This window comes from Castanea sativa, chromosome 1, assembly GCF_040712315.1.
Source record: "Castanea sativa cultivar Marrone di Chiusa Pesio chromosome 1, ASM4071231v1".
Classification (NCBI taxonomy): Eukaryota; Viridiplantae; Streptophyta; class Magnoliopsida; order Fagales; family Fagaceae; genus Castanea; species Castanea sativa.
The window spans coordinates 62,717,259-62,734,059 of NC_134013.1; the positions used below are offsets into that span (position 1 = coordinate 62,717,259).

General features: G+C 31.4%; 1 protein-coding gene across 1 annotated transcript; it reads left to right on the top strand.

Annotated features, from left to right (window-relative positions):
• Positions 1-3,278: 3,278 nt before the first annotated feature.
• On the top strand, positions 3,279-8,103 carry LOC142618363 (uncharacterized). Its single transcript, XM_075791287.1, has 4 exons — positions 3,279-3,663; positions 3,956-4,155; positions 5,720-5,949; positions 7,565-8,103. The coding sequence occupies exons 1-4, from the start codon at positions 3,569-3,571 to the stop codon at positions 7,841-7,843; spliced, it is 804 nt and encodes a 267-aa protein (XP_075647402.1). The 5' UTR covers positions 3,279-3,568; the 3' UTR covers positions 7,844-8,103.
• Positions 8,104-16,801: the final 8,698 nt, after the last annotated feature.

A 16,801-nucleotide genomic window follows, 5' to 3' on the forward strand; every position in this document is an offset into this window, starting at 1 on the left:
CTTAAACCACAGATGGGCAACTCAAATTCGGCTAAAATCACATGTGGATTTACCCAAAGATAAAATAAAATAAATAAAGTTTAAAAACAATTAAAAAAAAAGGTTCATCACTTAGTTATTAGGTTGAGAAAATGCTCACTCATTTTATGCTATTTTGAACCAACCAAACACTTTTTTAATTTTGAAAATATAATAAAACGGTTTTTTGTTTTTATTTCCAAAAACAAGTTTTCGAAAACAAAAAATAAAAATAGTTAACAATCATGACCTAATTCTTCTACTGCCTTTCCCAAATAAAATAAAGACCACAATATTTGCTTGCGAATCATAATTTCCAAAATCAATATTCATCTACCGTCTTTTGTATTTTTCCCTTGAGGCTGACACTTCTCAACAGTCATTTCGTTCAAGCACACATTTATAAGATGTGGACAATTGAATTGGGCATGGTCAAGGGTTGTCACTTTTCCGAGTTTTTAAGCTACTGTCCATTCCAAAGTTCTAACCGTGATTCACAATATTCGTGATAGGTAGTTAGGTACAGCACAAATTCAACGTGGAAGAACATGATGGTTTTCTGTGTACATTTTTTTAATTCCCAAAATTAATCAATGAGAGCAAACATTAGTCCATGCAAAAATTAATTAATTCTACAAAATAATGTACTAAAAATGATTGTGTAATCGGGTTCTTCCATGAACACATGTGAAGTGAGTATTCCAAACCGAGCTGGTTTCTCTTGTCATACCATGTAATTTGGCAGGAATTTTCTTTACAATTGAACAAATGGTCTTCGTTTAATTGTTTAAATAGTTCAGATTTCACTTTTAAAAAAAATAGATGACCACTGAGTACTAATCTGTCACGAGTTCTTGTAAATTATTTTCTCTAATAAAATATATCTAATTTTAAATGTCAAAGTTTTTATTTTTATTTTTTTTATACCAACCATGAATAAGATTGATATATCGACTGAGAATCTGTGACTAGCTAGCCAAATAAAATATAATGGCACTAGTTTGTTTTCGGGGTACTGACTAAGACTAAGGTCCTTGGGTCTATACCACCTTGAACTTTCCTCAGAAAAAGTTCAGTGCTTTCTCCGCATTTTACATATGAAAACCAGTCAGACCCTGTTGGACTTGAAAAAGAAAAGCTCAACCCCCCCAAATGCTCCACCAAATGTTAGGTGGAGCATATTATAAATTATAATATATCTATTCTTATCCTACATCAATTGAGTTTTGTCAATCACAACTTTAATTAGCATTATTCTATAATTGTGAGCTTTTAGATGTAAATAACAAACTCTAAATTAAACAATAAGATTAGGCCCCACGTATATTTGAGATTTACATGCTTATTTCGGCACCTATAATTGTGAGCTTCCAGCCTTTCACAGTTTCACATCTTTCCATCATATGTTTGTATAATGAGTTCTTCTACGATTGCAAGCCACCACAAAATCTCACAACCACTCACAAGTTATATCTTGATCTATCATAAGTCAACACAAGATTATTGTACTACGAGAAATACTAAGAATTGTCGTTAAGCTACAAGGCTTTTGACCATTTATAACTTAACAATTATTTTAATTATTATTATAGTTTGAGCCTCTACAAAGTTTGAGTGCAACTTTATTACGTTGAAATAAGAAAATATATTATACAAAAAAAAATTCAACCTATAATGTTCGCTCTATGAAATGTATTAAAGTAAGTAAAATGAATAAAAATGAAATTAATGGAATAATATTAAGTAACCTTGTTTAAATGTTTTAAAATAAATGAATAAAAATAAATAGAAGATAAATAATCTTATTTGAGAGTAACATAAAAGGAAATGAATGAAATTATTTTATGACAATATTACTATTAGCTCTTTATTTTAAAATAAATGACTATATATATATATGGGTGTATTTTGGAAGTTTTAGTAAAAAAATTCATTAATTATTTTTTTTGATAAATAAAAAAAATTGAAAAAAAAATCTAATCCTATTAATATATATCTTTGGCCAATTATAGCTAATTTTTTAAATTGAAATTCGATGTATTCTATCTCAAAAAAAATTCTCCTAATTTAAAAAAAATAAAAATTTAAAATTTTAAAAAATAATAAAAAATAATTATTTCATTCCCCCTCCTTAAACTTTCGAATAAAAGAATAAACTTTCTATTTTTTTTATTAAAACTTCGAAAGAAGACGTGGAAACAACATTTTAAAATTATTGTTTTCGTTACTCTTTTATTTATTAATTTATTTTCCTCGTTAAACGCTAGTAGGTGGGCTAAAAATGGCTACAAGGTTCTAGTACCGTAGTGCGTCGGTTGGGTCTCCGCAAAGTAACGTCCACGTAGTTTCTCTGTTCATAAATCATAACGACAACAAACAACGTGTGGAGGGCAGACTAAAGTTGCCTGGTCTTGGACGTTGGTGCTAGTTTCGAGTCTTTTTCTAATAATTTCCTCCACACATTTACAATCAGGAAAAACCATATTTTCTTTTACCCAAAAAAAAGAAAAAAAAAGAAAAAAAACTAGAAGTGCAAAGTGCAAAATGCAAATTACGGTTTTTTTCATTTTATGCATAAAGTTTCAGAATTTATATTTTTAAATATTTAAATAATTTATTAATCATAGCACGATGAAAATTACGTGCTATATAAGAACACTTGACGAAAAATATGAAAAAGAAAACTGTTGATGCAAACATAGTATGACCTCAAAAAGTAGAATCTAAAAATCTTATTGAAAAATTCAGAAAAAAAAATCTTATTGAAAAAACAAATTTAAGATTTTGATAATATTTCACACAATTTTAAAATTATAATTGAAATAGTGTATTTAGTATCTATTTCAGATCCGTTTATTTTGCTGAAATTAAAAACTTTTTGTTCAAAGTCCTGTAGATAAAGATAAAAATTAACTAAAATAGTACTGTGAATCTTATAAATAGTACCAAAAAGTGTATTAAAACCCATAATTAGTAGTAAAAATAACCGAATAGTAAAATAAATTAGCAAAAATATCTATTTCAAACACACTTAAAATAGGAAATGTGTAACTAAGAGGATGTTTGGTAGAGTAGTTTGAGATAAGATTTTTGTAGTTTTTGAAATACATGTGGGTGAAAAAATGTATAATATTATTTAAAATATAAAAATATGAATTTATGTTAGCCTACCAAACGTTCCTAAATTATTTGCAATAAAAACTTTGTTTTTGCAATAACCCTTTAAATCTTATTTAACAATAATTATGTGTACTGTGTATAGACTATAGTGCTCAAGAATTGAGTGCGTTCTCTTCTTGTGTCTACACTTTATTGTTGAAGCTTCCTCGCGCCCTTTTAGTGGTCAAAGCTGAAACACCGTTCTTTACTATTTGCTCTACCAACTTTAAATTTAATATAGTCCTTGTTTAATTCGTTTTTTTTATTTTATTTTATTTTATTTATTATATAAAAAATTCTTTTAAATTTTATATTATTTTTTGGTTGATTAGATTTTCAGCAATTTATATATATAGTAGATCAAGCCACTCGTGGTTTTTAAGTTTCAGCTATGGAAGAAACTCCCGGGAAGAAAGTGTTAATCACCTCAGATGGTGATGAGATCTCAGAGAACATTGCTCTCCACTTAGCCAAACGGGGATGCAGGTTTGTGTATAACTCATTCTCAGGCCCTTGTATTTTTGCATGTTATTATCTATGTATGTATGCGTTTGGTTGCTGAGAAAATGGTGCAAAAATGAATAAAGATCTGAACTTTTTGAATAATTTGTTTCTGGGTTATTCTTATTTTGTTTCTTTGGCACATTTTTCTCACCAAAAAGATGGTTTAACCTGTAAAGAATATTGTTAATTTAGATAAAGTTGATTTCTTTACTGTTTTAATCAATTGGCCATGATGTTTGAATGAATTTTTGCTTGTTTTTGCACTTCTTACTAGCTTGGTTCTGATGGGCAATGAGAGCTGTCTTCGGAGTATAGCCGGAAAGATAAATGGTTCGGTGAAAGGTGTGAAGCCGGTGGAGGTGGTTGGTGTAGATATGGAGGAAGAGAGGGAGGGTCACTTTGCTGAGGCAGTAAACAAGGCATGCGTAATTTTGGGAAGTTTAGATGCTTTTGTTCATTGTTATTTCTATGAAGGTACAGCATATCTGTCTGGCTCAAAGACTATTTTTTTATTATTAACACAATACTTTTCAATCTTCTTATAAAAAAAGTAGTTAATTGATAAGACTGCGCAGAATCTTTGGTTCTCTTTGTGCATTTTTTAATTTCTCCAGCAACCACTCTTTGGAACTCAATATAGGATGATATTTCATCTAAAGTAGGTAACTATATTTTAAAATTTTTTTGGGTGAAACTCGTGTCCTATTTATTAACATTTATCCATAGGCCATAGCACATTTGATTTTGACTTCAGATAGACTAGAATGGCAGAAAAGAATACAGGTATCTGACCCGACTAGTCTTTTGAGGGTTATAGCTGATCCCAAAATTTTGAGACTAAAGGATTGGTGGTGGTTGTGAGGAGCAGGGCAAAAGTTGAAGCCCCTTCCATATGTGGTTTTAATGGAGTTTGGACAAGGCTTTGGATAGTGAGTACTGTAATGGTCTTGGACCTTCATGACTGACTAGGGTGGGACATTTGAAATTATGGTATTTTCCTAAATTTACTATTTAAAGGAATTAAGTTCATTGCAATTCTTGTGCAAAGATTGTTAATGCATGTACATATATAAGTAGGGGTACAAGTTTTCTGTGGTTTAAGTAAAATATACTCTAGGCTCCTTCTTTGATTTGGATCAGAGCAGATTCTATTTGATCCATCATTCAGCATTAGCTTTTTGTCTGGTTAAATAAAAAAAAAACAGTCAAGCTGCAATAGTTTAATTTTTGATATAGGGGTTGAAGGTCATTGTTGGGTTAGAATATTACTTGAATCTGCAAAGTGAAACCATTTGGAAGCTTTAAAGGTATAACAATGCAGAGGCTATAAGAAGGCAATTATATAAAGATCATGGTATTTTAACATGGGGATTGGCCTGGGAGAAGCCAAAGAATGCATTGGTCAATTACTTTGCTACCTAGAATTATTATATTTTTTCACCCTCTTTTTTTTTTTTTTTTTTGAATAAATAGTTGTTATTCTCAGATGCAAGTCATTGTGATGGGAATTTTCATAGAAATAAATTGTTAAGGTATGCATCATCATCGACAAAGAACTTGCATAAGTATAATTTCTAGAAACTGCTTGAATCAAAACATAAAAGTGTTTAATTGATGTGTTTCTAACTCAATACTGCTGGGATTTGGATTTTTAACTTGGTGACCTGACAAAGAACGACAAATAACTGTATAGACATGTGGTGATGCTGCAATTTGTCACCACAAAAGAGGCAGAAAAAAGGATTGCCATCATGCAAATGGCAGTTTGTAGGAAGATAATCTAAAATATGTCTAACCATACCCTAGTTTGTATTAGTATTGATTTTATAAATTTTGATGGGGCTCAACTAATGAATATTTCAATTTCTGAACAATCGTTGAACAGAAGACCAACTGATTTTTTTTTTTAATATTATTTTTAGGGACATTCTTTTTCTTCATTTTATTTTCTGTTTAGTGGTTAACATTTATAATTGATTATATTTGTGATGCACTGGAGGTGAGGTAATAACAGATTTATCACTTCTGATTGAAACAGGAAAGATGCAAGAACACCTACAATTAGGTGAAGATGAGTTCAAAAAGATAATGAAGATAAATTTTATGGCTCCGTGGTTTCTGTTAAATGCTGTGGGAAGAAGAATGCGGGACTATAAGTCTGGAGGTTCCATTGTACTCTTGACCTCAATAATTGGTTCTCCAAGAGGGCTTTATCCAGGAGCTGCTGCATATGGTTCATGTTCGGCAGGACTGCAGCAGTTAGTCAGGGTAAGTTTATTGTCATAGAAGTAGTCTTTTACATCTCCAGCGCATGTGTTATATTATTTTACTTATGGTGGGATCTTCTGTCTAAATTTATATTCTGAACAGTAGAGTGAATTGAAAGACACATTTATGCGCATTGATTGTGAATTAACCTTGTTGACACGAAGGTTTATTATTGTAATGAGAATTTCTGACTTGAACCCTATGACAAATCTTTTAGGGTTCGTTTAGATACAGCTGAAAACTGAAAATACTGTAGCAAAATAATTTTTAAATGTGTGAATAATATTGTGAGACCCATTTTTAATAAAAAGTTGCTGAAAGTGCACGTACAGTACGCGCTTAGTGCGTTGTCCCCTGAAAGTCTGAAACACGCAAAGGAAAAAAAAAAAGAAGGAAAGTGCTAAACGCGTCCCCACCCTTAGTGATGGGGTTGTCTGTTGATTGCCTCTACATTTGGTTAGCAGTAGCATTTGTGCTTCCAACAGTTTGACTTCTTCTTGTCATATTTGTTGCTCTATGAGAGAGAGAGAGCTTTCTGAATTATTTGATTGTTGTAATTTTTCTGTAAGGTGTTTCACCGCTTGCTACAAGCATTTGGCTACATTAAGCAGAAAGCATCATGTCACCACAAAATATTGTATTAGTTGATTGAATGAATGATGATCACAGAAGCTTATTGTGGTGAAAAGGAAGGAGATGTTTAGTTTTTACATTAAACAAGATTTAACTTAATGGTCATTTCTGAGGTTCTTACTAATGCATTGTGGGGGAGCTAGTGCTAGCACCGAGTGTACATGAGAAAAGTCAATGTAGTTGTAAGATAATATGCTATATTGATTGCTTGGTGCAGAGTGGAATGATTTTAAACTGCAGAAGGATGAAAAAGGGAAAGAATAATGCTAGTTCTAGTGGCAAGAAAAACTCTAATGACCTTGGATTTAGCATATATGGGCTAGATGAGCTGAACCGCGCAAGCTGACTGTAGTATTCCCAATAGTAGGGACTGGCTTTGTTGACTCGCAAACCTCACGTAGTGAGATTCTAACGTTTCTAGGTAAATCTATCACCTTAGGTTTTAGAAGATGTTTAGTTTCTTCCAATAGTAAGACCACATGAATGCTCAATTCCAAGGTTTTTTACATTAAGTAGGTGGTAGTCCCATGTAATGAAGATTTTAGGCTTTGGCAATTTTTTTTGATTTAGGCCTTAACTAAGTTGTCAAGTTTCATATGACTCATTTCCGTAATTGCTCTTATGTTCTCACTTTTGTGGACGTTTTTACAAGAAATTAAGCATCAGGATTAGGGATTCTTCTATTTTAATGGATATAAAATTGCATTTCCATTTATGGGTCCGGTTAACGGGTGACCTTAGGGTATTTGTTAATGAATCATTTTAAGAATGTTTTGATACTATTTTTATGGGAAATCTTAAAAGTTGTAAAAAAAAAAAAAAACAGTTAATTTTTTTTTTTCTTTTCCCATAAATTTTTTTTAAGGGCATTCGTTTCACTTTTCCCTACATTTATAACGGCAAATACTTTGTATGTGTTTTGTTTCCCCTCGTATTTTCATTTTGGATTGTTGATTTCAACATTTCCGATGGCTCTTCTCAGGCATCAGCTTTGGAAATCGGAAGATACAAGATCAGAGTTAATGCAATTGCACGTGGCTTACACTTACAAGATGAATTCCCAATGTCAGTGGGGAAGGAGAGGGCAGAAAAGTTTGTGAGTCACGCAGCACCACTTGAGAGATGGCTTGATGTCAAAACAGACCTGGCTTCAACTGTTTCCTATTTAATCAGTGATGGGTCACGTTACATGACTGGAACAACTGTATTTGTTGATGGAGCACAATCTCTTACAAGGCCTAGGATGCGTTCTTTCATGTGATTCTCATCTCTGCTAGAATATACTGGCAGAGTTAACCAGAATTCAGCATGGAGCCCATGATCGATGTTGTTGTCTAGAAACATCAACACAAAGCATTGCTTTAGTAATTTAAGATTTACAATTTTAATTTTTTTTCTTTCTTTTTTTGATTGTCTGTCGCTCTTATTAATATGTTCAAGAGTAATAAATGCAGCTAATTGCATGAGAACTTTTACTATTTTAAGTATTTATATTTTATATTGCTACTGCACCACTCTCAATCTTGAAGGGTCCACTGTAAACAATTGCAAAATGATGGGTGAACCTGTGAGAGAGAGAGAGAGAGAGATTTGGTTTTACTATTTAAGTATTTATATTTTATAATACTACTACAAGTAATTCTTAGGTACTTCCGGAGCATGGAGAATGGTACTCCCTCCTCTCACGTTCATGGCGGGGTCTGCTCATTAAATTCATGGTAGGGTCCACCATGAATGTGAGAGAAGTGAGTACCATTTCACTATATTCCAGGACTACCTAAGAATTTTCCTACTACTACACCACTCTCAATCTTGAAGGGTCCACAACAATTGTATTTAATTGCAGAATGATGGCCCTTATTAGCAGCTATAGCTGCATTTATACTAAATTAAATTTTTTACAACGAATCCAATGTAGTAATGGCAGAATAGTTTGCATGCAAACCAGGTTAAGATTGGAATACTTTGCTTGTACACGGCAGGTAAGATTGGACTTGGGCCTTGACTGGATTGGGCTTGGTATCTCCAACGGTGTACAAAAAGTCTAAACTGGCATTGGTTTTCTGGTAATGTCTAGGCCGTTAGCAAAGGTTGATGTATGGTTTCTCATAAGGTAAAATTTTTGTAGCATCTGAAAACCTAAAGACACGCATGTCTCCTAGAAACTTCCTTCTACCTCCTTCTTTGAGGCATTTATTAGAAACACTTGATAGTTATATTTATGAAGGGAAAAGTTAATGGTTGTTCTATGAATTAGTGGTCATACATTTTCAAGTTTTCAAATGGAAAGCAACTTTTGTTGATGGACACCAATTGCTTCTTTTTCTTTATGTTCAAATTTCAAAATGATTGTTGACGGAATATTTGTGTGCCACTGTGATGCAATCCTCATGGTTCACATAGGCTGATATTGAATATAATGCTTCTGAATCACAATGAATGTTGAAAATTAATTTTTACTTTGTTTCTGGTAGTTATAATTCATGAACTCCTTAGTCAATGCAAATGATAAACAACATGACAATTATGAGAACAATTGTGTTTATTGTATGAACTCTGTTCATGATCACAAGCAGCTTACACTAATGCCTCATGTTAAAAACCACAGATTATTGGTTGACTCAACCACTGACAAGATGTTACTAGGATAATGCATGCCTGTCACGGATCATGGAGCAAATAGATCTTGCCCACACTTTAGAAAAATGATCCAAATTATTGTCAGCCATATATATATATATTTGTAAAATAAAGGAAGAATATGACCAGATAATGAAATATTAGAGCAAAATTATATCTGAATTATTTATTCTATTTAGTGGTCATTCACCATGTTATATTATTTCTGATTCTGAATCATTTCTTTTTTTGCTCTTAGTATTTCTTTGTTTCTATTTATATACTAGTCGTAGACCAACACAATACGTGGAAATATACAACTATTTTGTAATATGGTATAATGTATGATTTATGTTATAAAACGTGCTAGAGATATTATTTCTAAAATTATGTTTCATCTTTCCATTTCTACAAATATATCATTCTATTATTTTGAGTTAAAAATAAAAAATAAAAAAACTTAGGTGCATTTGATTGATATTATTCCATTATTTTTTTGAGATAATAGATAGAAATAGTATTCTTTTTTCTAGTGATGTATATCATTCAAACTTTTGTATAGTGTGTTATGGTTTTTTTTTTCTACAGCTAAAATTTTTAATTCCAAAATTAATTATTTGAATTTCTCATTCTCTTAAAAAGATTATCATGATAACCAAACCTCATCACAAATTTATAATTGATATTACTCAAATCATTTATAGAGACATTCAAATACATAATCATCTCACTTCTAAAATATCTAAAAATGAACTCAAATCAAAACTATAAGAGGGGCAGAGAGTACATGTGATAAATAACTCAAAAAACACACCACCAAAGTGTAACATCCAAAAGTAGAGATACAAAGAAAATCATCAGTCTAAAATAGCGTTGCAATAAAGAATTAATGAGAGAGAGAGAGAGAGAGAGAGAGAGAGAGAGAGAGTATTCACCTTTTTGTGAGAGCAAAATATGGATTGAATAGAATCTAAAATAACAAATTTTTATAGTAAAAAAATTGGGGAGAAGAATAGTCAAAATAAAAGGAAGATGAAGGAATAGGGAAATTGTAAGGTTAAGGTATAGAGTAGTGGGGAGATAAAAAAATAAAAGTAATTAAATGTTGGAGAAGGTGTAATTGTAAAGTGGCAAATTAATAAGGAGAAAAATAATTAAAAAATAGAGAAAATATTGAATATAAGTTGATGACGTGGAGCTGATGTGGCTCAATAAGAACGCAGCACCATTAAACTTTATATTTCAGCTTTTAGATATATATATATATATATATATATATATATATATATATATATAGATTATCATAAGAATTAAAGTACATATTTATAGAAGAAAAGGGAGAGACTGAAGGGACAAAACCTTAATTGAATGACTGAATTTTCAACCCTCCCTCCCAACACACACACACACACATATATATATATATAAGGATTTGATATCAAACCTATTACACACTTCAATAAATCAATGCCATGTCTATTTTTTTCAAATAAAAGAAAGAGACTAATACACAAAATCACAGTCCCATTAAAAAATTATATTAAAACAAAATAATTCAAATATTAAAAAAAAAAAGACGTGGACAAAGAAAAAAAAAGAAAAAGAAAAAGAAAAAAGCCACCATAGATGCTGATGGAGATTGGAAGAATTAGCCAGAGTGGTTGCGTTCATGCTGAGTAGTTCTAAGAACACAAATTATTTTACAATTTTTTTACCACAACTCTGACATGACAGATTGTGAGTGGTTAACTATTACTTACACATTGACCTACTATTTTTTCATTTAGCCATGAAAGTTGTTCTTTAGATACATGATAATTAACACCTAAATCATAGAGCTAACTTTTAATTCCATAACAAAGCCAGCAAGTTGCTAATTAATTCAATTCTTTAATTTGTCTCATCTTTTTTAGTAGACTTGAAGTTGCTAATGAAAATCTGTAAGGCCAAGAAGAACTTAAAATTTGAGATAGGGTTACATATGCCTGTAAATAAGCCAAGAAGAACTAAGATTAGTAAATTTTACAAATTGGTAATAAATTTTAACATTTTTCATTAAAACTTCGACTTATGAAATTTGGTGGAGGAATGGGCTACACAACACACAAATGCAGGCTTAAACGTACCAGATGGGCCTAAGGGCTGGTTTTAAATAATTAGGCCTGTCCAAATTTGGGGCCATCTCGATTGGAGAAAATTGAATTGGTCATGGCCCGGTTGGTTGCTAAGACTTCGAGGAGGTTGTTTTAAGCCGTGGTTTTTGGACTTCGAAAATTTTTAGTGGTAAATTATTATTGGCTACTATTAATGAGTAAAAAAATAATTTTAATAATAGATTTAAATTAAAATTTAAAATTTATTGTGAAATTATTATGAAAATATTATAGACATAGTACTTTTTACTAAGCTAATGGAGTAGTTCATTTTGATGATGGTTATAAGATCAAAGAATAAAAATTTTGCTTTTGCTCAGCTTACGACCCCTCTAATGGCAAAACGTTTCTCTTTTTTTAATTTTTCTTTTCGAGTTGTCTCAAAATTACTGAAACAGTTTAAGAGTTGAGCTTAATTTTCTATTACAAAATTTTCTTCAAAAACAAATAAACAAATCTTTTATCAAAAAAGTGAATGACATTGTAGGAGGATGATTTAATTATTATTATTTTTTACTTATAGTTGTACTATTTCAGATATTGCAATAAAAATGGAATCGTCTATTGTCCGTAGCCAAAGCATCTAAGCCTATTTTTGGTAAGTTCTACTTCTATATACTCCAATTAAATTTTGAATCCAGAGCCTCCAAGCATTAGCATCTAATAACTCTTTAAAACATTTTTTTTAGCCAAATTAAAGAGCACTACAGTTAAGAATCATTCCAAATCCGATTATCTGACACTATTCAAATAATTCTCACCAAGTTTGGAAATCATTGTAGCATTTTGTAAAACTTTTCTTTTCTCTTTTTTTATTCAAACTTTCTTTCTCCCATCTCATTCTTTTTTATATCATTACATCAAGTGGGGGAACTAGAATTTAAACAATGATTTTCTTCATAAAGAAGACCAAATAGTGTCACAAATCTACAAGGCTCTTGCCCTCTCTCATCTTTCTATTCTTTAAAATAAGAATTTATAACGAACATTATAATCAGAGGTATAGGAAGATGAAGGGTGTGATGTAGGCTGTATTTTAAAAAAGGGTAGCTAAAATACAAAAAAGTGATTTTTCTTCAAAACTTGGATAAAATATGTAAAATTGAATGTGAGTTCTCTCATAATTCACTTTGTTTTTATTATGGAATGAGCTGTGTGATTTGAATTAGAGTTCATTGACTTGTCAAATAATTTACTTTTACTAGATCTCTTGTCCTCCTTAGAGTTTTCACATCTGGTTCTATAAAGTTTGGCCAAATTTTGGAATAATTTTTTTTTTTCTGCTGCCATCCTACTCTTTATTTTGTAATACATCTCATTAAAATATTTTAAATAATTTCTCTTCAATTTTTTTTACCCACAATCCTCTTTTTTTTTTTTTTTTTCCCCATCCCTTCAGTTTCAATATCACCGCTCGCTTTTGTTAGCCTCTTTCTTTGACCGTTGTGGAGTTGAATTGACTGAGTTATAGGATCTGTTTGGATACCGCTTATTTTTGAAAATTGTAAATTAAAAATACTGTAGCAAAATAATTTTAAAATGTGTAAATAGTGTCGTGAGACCTAGTTTAAAGTTGTTTTTTTTAAAGAAGTAGTTTGTGGGTTCCGTGAATAGTGCGCGGGACCCAATAAAAAAAACGCATCACTGGAAAATGCAAAACGCGCTTCCCAAATGGAGGCATAATTCAAATCTAAATAGAACAAATTCTAGAAGGTTCTAGAAGGGAGATAGATTGGATCGATTGGATCAGAGGTGAATAAAAAAGAAAAAAGAAGGATTTATGGAGCAAAATACAAAGTTTAAATTAGCAAGAGAATTTGACATGATTGTAGGCAGAATAGATCTAGAGGTCAGTACTAGCAACATGGTTGAGGTGCACCTTCATGAGGCTTTTCAAGTCATACCATCTTTCTCCCCTGTTATATTCACTAATAAATATTCAAAAAAGAAAATAAAAAAGTAAATTTTAATTGATATGAGAGAATGCATCCCCAAATTTAAATTGCTTCATTTCAAAGCAAATGACGAGTATTGTTCTCTTCATTGGTCATTGCTAACATTTAGATTGCTCTTATTTATTTGTTATTTTTGTTATTATTATTATTATTAAATTTATTTATTTATTTTTGTAGATTTTTGTCTCGTTGGACTAATCCTTTTATGGCTTAATAGTCACTGATCAATATTCTAGGGTCTAGTCAAAGGGCTTGTAGTTGAATTGACACCTCCTTATGTATAAAGTGCTTAGGAGTTCAGAGGGAAAGGGTTCGAGCTGTGAGGCTAGCAGCATATTGTAATTATCTCTAAAAAAAAAAAATCTAGGGTCTAGCATTATAAATTGGAATTTGATTATGGGCTGAAGCAAACCTGCGCAACCGATTTTTTTTTTTTAAAAAAATTCAGTTATCCAAATATGATTCTTAAAAAAAAAAAAAAAAAAAATCAGTGGTCCAAATATACAAGAACCCTTCTCCCAATATTAAAAAAAAAGACCATTTTTTGACAAAAAGTAAAGACCCTATGATTGTGGATTAGTTTGTTTTGTTTTGTTTATAAACAATTTTGTAAAGTTTTGTATTGTTTTTATGTTTTGTTTTTAATTTGACATTATTTATGTCGGCTTTAAACAATTAAATAGATTTGCTAAATTCAAATAAGGGGGAGTACCATAAATGTGTACTCCCCTTTCTCACATAACTGTGAGTTTTACTAATTAAATTTATAGTACTTAGAGGGGGGAGTACGCATTTATGGTACTCCCGAAATATTCAATAATTTTCCATGGGCACCAATTGCTTCTTTTTCTCTATATTCAAATCTCAAAATTATTATTGGCGGAATATTCGTGTGCCACTGTGATGCAATCCTCATGGTTCACATAGGCTGATATTAATATTATGCTTTTGAATCACAATGAATGTTGAAAATACATTTTTGCTTTGTTTTTGGTAGTTATAATTCATGAACTCCTTAGTCAATGCAAATGATAAACAATATGACAATTATGAGAGCAACTGTGTTTATTTTATGAATACTATTCATGATCACAATCAACTTACACTAATGGCTCATGTTAAACAGTAAACACCACAGATTATTGGTTGACTCAACCACTAACAAGTAACAAGACGTTACTCGGATAATATGCATGCCTATTATGGATCATGGAGCAGATAGATCATGCCCACACTTAAGAATAAATTATCAAAATTATTGTCAGCCACATATATACAGTTGTAAAATAAAGGAAATATAATAACAAGATAAAAAATATTAGAGCAAAATTATATCTGACTTATTTATTCTATTTAGTAATTATCCACCATATCATATTAGTTTTAAATACTAAATACATATCTCTTTTTGTTGTATGTATTTTTTCAGTATTTAAGTGTTTTTCCATTTCTATCTATGTTATATTATAATGAGAGTTGAAGTACATATTTATAGAAAAGGGCACATGTCTTGTCCAGTGTCCTATGATATTGGACCGTTGCGATAATAGCACAAGACCGAAGGGACAAAGTCTTAATTGAATGGCTGAATTTCCACCACTAATGAATAGATGTTGCCTACGGTAGAGAATTAGGGTGGTAACTTACAAGCCGCACAAGTGTAAGAGAGAGATATACTTAAAAAACATAAAATTTAATAACAATTTGATATCAAACCTATTACACATTTCAATAAAACAATGCCATGGCTGATTTTTTTCAAATAAAAGAAAAAGACTAATACACAAAGTCACAGTCCCATCAAAAAATTATATCAAACCAAAATAATTCAAATATTACAAAAAGAGATGTGGACATTGAACAAAGGAAAAAAAAAAAAAAGCTACCAGAGATGCTGATGGAGATTGGAAGAACCTGCCAGAATGGCTGCCATTATCATAAAATCATACGGAGATTCTAGAGATATCATAAAATCATTGTCAAAGTTAAATTGTTTCTACTTTCTAGAGATACTGTGAGGGGGTGTTTGTTACTGTTAATTAAGCAACAATTTTAAGTGTTTAAACAATATTACACGTATTTTCACATATTTTTTCACTCACACGTATTTCTACAAAACAACAACAACGTTACCAGAAATCTCTTACCAAACAAGCCTTTAAAATGCCACAGATTATGTGTCATGATGATGTCATTCAACAATGGCAGCTGCTCATCGGAATTCAAAGGCTAAATGCAAAGCAGCATCCATCAAATTCCATTTTAGCCATGAAAATTGTTCTTTAGATACATGATAATTAACATCTAAATTATAGAACTAATATAAATTCCACAACAAAGCTAGCAAGTGATGGCTTTTTAAACCTTAGATAAGTGCCCGTTTGGTTGGGCTTTTAGGGGCTGAAACGCAACTTTATTTAAAAGTTGGACTTCTTTGAGCGTTTGGTGAAGCAAAAACGCAACTTTTGGGTAAAAGTTGCGTTTTGGGCCCAGGCAAAAACGCCCAATCCAATTATGGAGCTCTGGAGCTCCATAAACAAAAAGTCTATGCGCGTTTTCAGCTATCCGTTGGGCTCTTCCTAAAATTACCGAATTACCCATTGATAAATCATCAGTTCTCTTGTGTAGCTGTCCCTCATTCCTCTCATCTCATCTCTCTGCTCCGCCTAAAATCCCTGAAGCTTAACGCGTCTCATCTCTTCTCTGCTCTGCCCTCTCTGTGCTGCTACCAGTCTCTCCGTGGTAAGTCATCCGTGAATCTTCTTCCTCTTCTTCTGCCTTCTTCGTCTTCTCTGATTTGTATTTAAAAAAAAAATTTATTTATGTCTAATCTGATCCGAGAAATACATTTTGAAGGTAGAGATTTGATCAACAAAACACCAAGCAACACTGATCTGCTACCAAAAACCACCAGGTACCAACACTAATCTGAAATTTTTTTTTTTACCAAGTGTGGGAAATTTTTTTTTCAGATCTTGCATGCTTTGTTGTTGCTAATGATCTATTTGTTCTCTTGCCGGGTACTGAAATTTTTTTTAGCTACATGCTTTGTAATTTTTATTTCTTTTGTGGATGCTTTGTTTGACTGAGGATGCTTTGTGGATGCTCTGTTTGACTATTAGCTACATGCTTTGTGGATGCTTTGTAGCTTTTTCTTTTGTAATTAGTCACACACTTTTTGGGAAGCTGAAACAGATAAAAAAAGAATGTATTTTTAAAGTATTGGGTTGCTTCAAATTTTTTGTTTTTTGTTGTGTTTGATTTGTTTTCTCGGCAACCCAGAAGAGAGTTATTGTTATAGATTAATGGGTATTGTTCCTTTACTTGCGTAGTTATTTGTTTTTGTTGATTGGAATTTACAGTGGTTTGAATCTTGCTATGAATGGTTTGTAGACTTGTAGCTCATAATTCTAATAGAAAAAAGACAAAAGATTGGGTTTGGGGTCTAAAAATCAGAGGAGAAAATCAATGGGGTGCAGTTGTTGCTGATGG

Bases quoted from the DNA above. Each gene is read 5' to 3' on its own strand.
- LOC142618363 (XM_075791287.1), top strand. From the start codon at position 3,569: ATGGAAGAAACTCCCGGGAAGAAAGTGTTAATCACCTCAGATGGTGAT. The intron at 3,664-3,955 runs GTTTGTGTATAA...ACTTCTTACTAG, and splicing joins TTAGCCAAACGGGGATGCAG to CTTGGTTCTGATGGGCAATG. The intron at 5,950-7,564 runs GTAAGTTTATTG...GGCTCTTCTCAG, and splicing joins GACTGCAGCAGTTAGTCAGG to GCATCAGCTTTGGAAATCGG.